This window comes from Lagopus muta, chromosome 5 (genome assembly GCF_023343835.1).
Source record: "Lagopus muta isolate bLagMut1 chromosome 5, bLagMut1 primary, whole genome shotgun sequence".
NCBI lineage: Eukaryota > Metazoa > Chordata > Aves > Galliformes > Phasianidae > Lagopus > Lagopus muta.
The window spans coordinates 41,928,953-41,935,776 of NC_064437.1; the positions used below are offsets into that span (position 1 = coordinate 41,928,953).

Here is a 6,824-nt window from a genome sequence, read left to right on the forward strand (position 1 = left end):
GTGCAACGCCCCGCCCGCGCCCGGCCTCTCGCCACGTCGGCACGCTCAGCCCCGCCCTCACCAATGGGGTCGGGCCGCGGAGCTGCCGGTGGCCAATGGGCGAGCAGGGCGGTGCGGGGCTGTGCGGCGCTGTGCGGCCATGGTGGCGGTGGGGCGGCGCGTCGCTGTGCTTTGCTTTGCCTCCGGTTGCTCTGCGTTGCTTGAGTTGCGTCGCTCTGCGTCGCTCTGCGTCGCTCTGCGTCGCTCCGCGTCGAGTTGCTCCGCGTCGAGTTGCTCCGCGTCGCTTCGCTCTCCATCGCGTTGCTCCGTGCTGCATTGCTCTGCAGATGGCTGAGGACGGCACCGCGGTACCATGGGAGCTGCCCGGCTGCGTGGTCAGTGTGTCGGACCCCTCGGAGCCGGACGTGGAGCCAAGCAGTTGCAGCGGGGCCATCCTGTGCCGCAGCCCGGGCCTGGTGCTGTGCCCTGCTGCCATCTTGGTGCCCTTCCTGCAGCCCGACGTCACCGCCTGGCCCCACGGCGATGCCCTGCCACCCTCGGCGTTGCGGCGCGGGCTGCACATCTCGGTGCTGCAGGCTGCCCCACCATCTGACACCGTGCAGCGGCACGTCGCGTGCCCGCTGGCCCTGCTGCGCTGCGATGCCTTCGCCCGCGCACTGCCCAGCACGCTCAGCACGGCCGAGGAGAGCACCGAGGCCCTGCCCTGGTTCTGCTGGCTGCGGGTGCCCGGCCTGGACACACCTGGCGGTACCTGGACGCCCTGGGCCCCGGCAGCCACGCTGCACAAGGGCGCGGCGCTGCTGACCTGCGGGACGCCCTTCGGTGCGCTCTGCCCCGAGCTCTTCCTCAATGCGCTGAGCACAGGTGTGCTGAGCAATGCCGCCGGGCCTCACCGCGCCCTGCTGCTCACCGATGCACGCTGCCTGCCCGGCACTCAGGGTGGGCCCGTCCTCGCCCTCGCGCCCGCATCCTCCCCGCCGCGTCTCGTGGCCGTCGTTGCTGCCACTGCCGACTGCCAGGGCGGCCAGGGGCTGGGGCTGGCGCTGCTCTGCTCCCTGCACGCCCTCCTGCAGAGTGCCCGCGGAGTGCTGCCCGAGCTCAGCAGCCTGCCTCCGCCATTGCCGCTGCCCGAGGCCCACGGCGCCCCAACACTGCGCTGCGCCGTGCTGGTAGAGAGTGGGAGCAGCTGGGGGTCAGGCACGCTGGTGGCCCCGCGGCTGCTGCTCACCTGCCGGCATGTGCTGCAACGGGGCGCCCCGCTGCGCGTCACCCTGCGGCACAGCACCACGTGGTGAGTGTGGCCCCGTGGGATGATGGGGGCTGGGGGTGGGCAACGTGTGATGGGTGTGCAACCCAACGTGGTGGTGAAACCCAACATGAGTCTCGCAATGGGCGTGTAACCAAGTGTTGGTCGTGCAACCCAACATCGGTTGTAAAACCCAGAATGGACCATGCAATGTGCATGCCACCCAACATGGGCCATGCAACGGGTGTGCAACCCAACATGGTTGGGTATCGTGATGTGAGCCATGCAGTCAGTGTGTAACCCAACATAAGCCATGCTATGGGTATGCAAGCCAGTGTAGTTGTGCAACCCAACATGGATTGTGCACAGGGTGTGTAATCCAAAATAGCTGTGCAACCCAGCATGGGTCATGCAACTCAGCATGGGCCATGTTATGGGTGTGCAACCCAACGTGGTTGTGCAACCCAACATGGGCTGTGCCGTGCAATGGTTTTGCAACCTAACATGGGTCTGCAACCCAGCAAAGGTCGTGCAACTCAGCATGGGCCACACAATCTGAAATAGGCCGTGCAATGAGGGTGCAACCCAAAATAGGTCATGCAATAAATGTAAAGAGCTGGGCCACTGCAGCAAAGAGCTTCTTCCCTTTGGCCACATCCAGGTTTGGAAGCAATATAAGATGAAGTGCAGGGTGCAACTTGCATTTTTGCAGACCAGACTGTTCAGCATCCCCATGGCCATGTCCATGGGATGGCTCACCCCTAACCCTGCTTTTTGCTATTTTCTTTATTTTATCCCCATTTTGCACCCACAGTGACACTATCCTGCAGGCCCGCCTGGTGTTCGCCACGACTGACGAATCCCCCTTTGACGTGGCAGTGCTGGAGCTGCAGGACAGCGTGCCCAGCTTCCAGCCCCCTGACCTTGCCACCACTTTCCAACCCGGTGAGTGCCAGCTTCAGGTCGGGGGGTACAGGGCACAGTGGGATGCCATGGAGGAATGGGGCTGGGACAGTGGCATCCTATGGGGACAGTGGGGTCCTGTGTAGGGGTGCCATTAGAGGTGTGATGGAATGTCCTAACGCCGATGGTGTGGTGCAGGGGAGGCAGTGCTGGCGCTGGGCTTTGGGGCGCTAGGCCGTGCGTGTGGCCCCTCAGTGACGGGGGGTGTGCTGTCGGCCGTGGTGGGAACCCCCCCGGTGATGCTGCAGAGCACCTGCGCCGTGCATGCTGGCTCCAGTGGCGGCCCCCTGCTCTCTGCTCGCGACGGATGCCTGCTAGGTGAGCCCCTGTCCCCACTGCATCCCCAAAGTGTCCCCATTGCGTTAATGCCTTTGGTGACATCTCCCTCCTCCAGGCATCGTGGCCAGCAACGCACGGGACAACACTGCAGGGACCACCTACCCACACCTCAACTTCTGCATCCCCATCTCCTTGCTGCGCACACCCCTTGCCCGCTATCGCAGAAGCGGGAACCCTGCTGCCTTCGCCCCACTCAATGCTGCCAGCAAGGGGGCACAGGCAGCATGGCGGCTGCAGCAGCGGCCCCCCAGCAAGCTGTGACCCCTCCCCCAGAATTGGAGTGCTTCCATAAAAGCCCTCATCTGAGCCATGGAGTCCCTGGTGGTGGCTGGGGTCAGCGGGACGTGGTGGCCCCCCAAGCGGGGCATATCTGGGGACAGAGCCCTAGGTAGGGGGCTGGAAGGGCCAGGAATGGGCATGGAGCGTTCGACACAGCACGGGCGTTTATTTCACAACACCGCAGCAGCAAGCACAGCACGGACAGGGGGTCAGGGGCATGGGGGGGACAGGTGGGGGGGAAGGGTGTTGGTGGGTTGGTTTTTTTTTTGCTTTTTTCCCATTTTTTTCCCAATTTTCGTTTATTAGTGCACTTTCTGACCACGCAGCAGCACGCTAGGTTCTACTCCCCTCCCTCCCTCCCTCCCCCCCCGAAAAATAAAATTAATTAAAAATAAAACCAAAAAAAGCGCAAAGGGGGGGGGGGTGGGGGGCATGAGCTCAGCCTCGCACTGCTCGCCCCCCGCCCGCCTTGGGGCCCGCCCGGGCGAGCGCCCCACAGCCCTGTCCCACTTGGAGCCGGGGGCTGCCCCTGCGCTCTGTGCCAGGGGGCAATGGGGCGACAGGGGCTGCCCCCAGACGTGCCCCCTCCCCCCCCCGCCTCTACCAGATGTAGCCACCATCATCTCCTTCACCCGCCTCGGCCTCCTCCTCCTCAGCTTCCTCTGTTGCTTCCTCAGGCTCCTTCTCCTCCTCATCCTCCCAGCCCACGCCACTGCCAAAGTCTCCTGAAAACCCCACTGCGTCCTCTGTGAGCACAGGGATTACTCAGTGATGGGCCCCCCCAACCACTTGGGGATGTCACCACACAGTCTCCCCCAGCTCACCGCAGTCGGGATGGCCATGGGAGCGGGTGCCGCTCAGCTCAGTGCCGTGCTGTGGATCCACGCACCAACACTGTGCGCCGCCTGGTTCACACTGTGCCCGCCGGTAGTAGCCGTCCTCATCGCAGCTGGGTACGAAGGTGCCTGCAAAAAACCGGGTCCCCAACGCACCCCAGAAGACATGCAGTGCCCGGACCCCCTAGCATGGAGCACCCCAGCCCCACGGCATCAGAGGGGCCAGGACTCCCTGGGACCCCAACTCACCGGGCTGCACGTTGGCTGCCTCCTGCATCTGCAGCCGCTCCAGCTCCCGCAGGCACGGCGGCTCTGCAGCATCCACACACGTTCAGGGGCTGGCCCCATGGTATGAGGTGCATCCCCAGAACCCCGTGGCATGCATCCTCTCTGCACCGCATGCACCCCCCCACTGTATGCATCCCTTGACTCTTCAATGTGCATCCCTCCATGGTGTGTATGCATTTCCCTGATGCTGCACAATGCACCTGAGGACCCCGTGGCATGCATTCCCCCAACCCCATAGCGTGTATCCTCCCCGCACTGCATGCTGTTGTGCACGCAATGCTGTGCAGTGCATCCCCCCAGCACCACCCCCCCTGTATTGCATGCATCCTCCCTGGTGGGCATCCCCAACCCTGCAGCATGCATCCCCCCAATGTTCTGCATCTCCGAAACCCTATTATTCACATCCCTCCCCTCTGTCACACCCCAAAACCCCAAGGCACGCACCCCCCCGTTACCCTGCAGCCACACGCACTTTCTCTCCAGAAGCAGAGGCACCACTCGGCGGCAGTGACGCGCCCATCACGGGAGGTGTCGCAGGAGTTGAAGAAGGCGCGGATGCACGCCTCGTACTTGTCCAGGTTGATGGCAGCCAGCTCGGGCTGCTCCAGGACGCGGTCCCCACTGGTGTCCAAGCGCCCGAACATCCACCCCACCGCCTCCTTGCAGCCGGCCGCCAGCGCTGTGGGCAACGATGCCACCATGGGACCCGGCCCCAAAGGGACATGGGGACAAGGGGGACGTGGGGTTGGGGTTGCACCGGTGCCGGGGGTCCCTCCGGAGGCGTTATGCTTGGCGTTCTCACGCAGGAGCTGGAACCAGTCCCGCAACCGCTCCCCCAGATCGGCCAGGTCCTGCCCAGTGCACGGCTCTGCAGGGAGGGAGGTCACGGTGAGGTGGGGGACACCCCCACACTGCACTGACGCACCACTCCATTGTGTGTGTCCCCAAATTGCACCCCCGTGCCACACAAGGGCATCCCCAAATTGATGGGAACACCTGCACGTTGCATGGGTGCACCGCTACATTGTGCGGACGCACGGGGGCACCGCCACATATTGCACAGGTGAATCCCAAAATCACCCTCCCATGGCACGCATGCAAACGCACCCCCCCCCCCACTCACCCTGCGTGCTGCCGGGGGTGGGGCAGGGGCAGTGCCCATCGCAGCGCGCCGTCAGCTGCTTGCCGGCCAGGCACGCCTGCTGCTCCAATTTGCACTGGGGACACAGCGTGGCGTCACGGGGGGCTGCAGCGCCACAACCCCCCCATCCCCGCGCTTACCGCAGAGCTGTACGTGTGTCCGTCGGAGCCGCAAACGGGCGCCGGGCGGGCGGAGTGGCACGGCCTGCAGCCCCCGTGCTGCTTGATCCTGAAGGGGAGAGCCACGCTGAGCTCCGTCTCCAAATGAGCTCCGACTCCAAACGCGTACCTCCCCCGCCCTCCCCTCCGCCCCCCAGCTCCTACCTGTGCTCCAGCTTCTTGCGGCTGACGCAGACGGCGCGCTGCGGGCCCTGCGGCACGCACACCTTGTGCCGACTGCACTTCACCTTCTGGCACGGGTCCTTGGTGCTGTCCTCTCCTGGGGAGCAAGGCGAGGAGGGTCGCTTAGGAGCCCCCAGGGAATGCAGCCGCGCACGGCTACGGCTGCCAGAGGCTGGGACGGGGCCGCGCTCCCCCCTCCAGCCGACACCAACCCCCCCCTCGGTACCTTCATCCGGGGGCTGCCCGTCCTCCCAGCTCCGGATGTAGTCGTCCTGCGGGCACAGCGCAGGGTGGTGCAGTGCACGCAGCCGCTTCACGCGGGGTGTGCTGCACACAGGCGGGCACCGCGCGCGCACGGACGCCGCACGTGCACGGGTACCGCACACGGCCGGGCGCCGCACAGACGGGCGTCGTGCACACAGGTGCGGATCACGCTCACGCACCGCACGCGGCAGGGCATGGCGAGCTGCGCACAAGCACGGGCACCGCACATCCACCTGCTCGCCGCACACGCCCGCGAGCACCGCGCTATGCACCCCCGTGCGCTCCGCACGCACCCGCGGCACACGGACGTGCATCACGCACACGCACACACGCGGACACACGCGTCGCCCGGCCCCGCGCGCCGCACACCGCCACACGCTCACACGGACACCCGCTCGTGGTGCAGAGCGCTGCCCGGCACAGACCCGCGCACCGCGCACCGACGGCGGCGCGCCGCCCCGCTCACCTCCACCTCCTGCGGCGCGGCGCGGGGCGGCGGTGGAACAAAGCGGAGCGGAGGTGAGGACGGGCGGAGGGCATCACCCCGCGCCCGCCCCCACCCGCGCCCCGCACTCACGTCTCGGAAGCGGTTCCAGTGCCGGATGCGGCCGCCGTACTGCGCGATGGAGGACAGCCACTGCTCGTCCTCCAGGAAATTGCCGCCGGGCGCGGGGCCGGGGCCGGTGGCGGCGGCGGCGCCGGGCAGCAGCAGCGCGGGCAGCAGGGCGGGCAGCAGGGCCGGCAGCAGGGCGCGGTGCCCGCCGCAGCCCCGCATCCTGCCGCAGCGCCGGCGGGGGCCGAGCCGAGCCGAGCGCACCGCACCGCACCGCTCCGCACCGCGGGGAGGCGCCGGCGGCGAGTGCGGCCGGGGGGCGGGGCCGGGGGCTCAGCATCGGGGGCGGAGCCTCGCTCCCGCCCCAGCCCCTCCCCTACCGCAGCCCCGCCGCCCCTCGGGCCGGCCCCAGCTCCGCTCCCGGTGGCCCCGCCGTGCCCCGTACCGCGCGCCGGCTCTGCGGGAAAGGCACGCTTTCGTTTGCGGTAGCAATAAGAACGCGTGCAGGGAGCTTGTAAGCGGGAGGGGGAACCGACTCTGTGCGTGGGCAGAGCGACAGCACGAGGGGGAACGG

General features: G+C 66.8%; 2 protein-coding genes across 2 annotated transcripts; one reads left to right on the forward strand and one right to left on the reverse strand.

The window, feature by feature from the left end:
• The first annotated feature begins 2 nt into the window (after window positions 1–2).
• Window positions 3–3,086, forward strand: TYSND1 (trypsin like peroxisomal matrix peptidase 1). Its single transcript, XM_048945760.1, has 4 exons — window positions 3–1,291; window positions 2,061–2,191; window positions 2,348–2,527; window positions 2,604–3,086. Exons 1-4 carry the CDS (start codon window positions 96–98, stop codon window positions 2,807–2,809), a joined length of 1,713 nt encoding a protein of 570 aa, XP_048801717.1. The 5' UTR covers window positions 3–95; the 3' UTR covers window positions 2,810–3,086.
• A 164-nt stretch (window positions 3,087–3,250) lies between these two features.
• SPOCK2 (SPARC (osteonectin), cwcv and kazal like domains proteoglycan 2) lies at window positions 3,251–6,487 on the reverse strand. The gene is made up of 10 exons (XM_048945761.1): window positions 6,164–6,487; window positions 5,660–5,705; window positions 5,416–5,530; window positions 5,233–5,320; window positions 5,075–5,168; window positions 4,709–4,819; window positions 4,424–4,630; window positions 3,913–3,975; window positions 3,652–3,792; window positions 3,251–3,573 (listed from the first exon to the last, which is right to left on the reverse strand). The coding sequence occupies exons 1-10, from the start codon at window positions 6,470–6,472 to the stop codon at window positions 3,428–3,430; spliced, it is 1,320 nt and encodes a 439-aa protein (XP_048801718.1). The 5' UTR covers window positions 6,473–6,487; the 3' UTR covers window positions 3,251–3,427.
• Between the last annotated feature and the right edge of the window lie 337 nt (window positions 6,488–6,824).

What these genes read in the sequence shown, in the direction of transcription:
- TYSND1 (XM_048945760.1), top strand. Translation starts at nt 96, where the DNA reads ATGGGCGAGCAGGGCGGTGCGGGGCTGTGCGGCGCTGTGCGGCCATGG. An exon ending in TGCCACCACTTTCCAACCCG is followed by an intron (nt 2,192 to 2,347) that starts GTGAGTGCCAGC and finishes GGTGTGGTGCAG; the next exon opens with GGGAGGCAGTGCTGGCGCTG. An exon ending in TCGCGACGGATGCCTGCTAG is followed by an intron (nt 2,528 to 2,603) that starts GTGAGCCCCTGT and finishes TCCCTCCTCCAG; the next exon opens with GCATCGTGGCCAGCAACGCA.
- SPOCK2 (XM_048945761.1), bottom strand. Translation starts at nt 6,472, where the DNA reads ATGCGGGGCTGCGGCGGGCACCGCGCCCTGCTGCCGGCCCTGCTGCCC. An exon ending in CGGGCAGCCCCCGGATGAAG is followed by an intron (nt 5,531 to 5,659) that starts GTACCGAGGGGG and finishes CTTGCTCCCCAG; the next exon opens with GAGAGGACAGCACCAAGGAC. An exon ending in CGGAGGGACCCCCGGCACCG is followed by an intron (nt 4,631 to 4,708) that starts GTGCAACCCCAA and finishes CGTTGCCCACAG; the next exon opens with CGCTGGCGGCCGGCTGCAAG.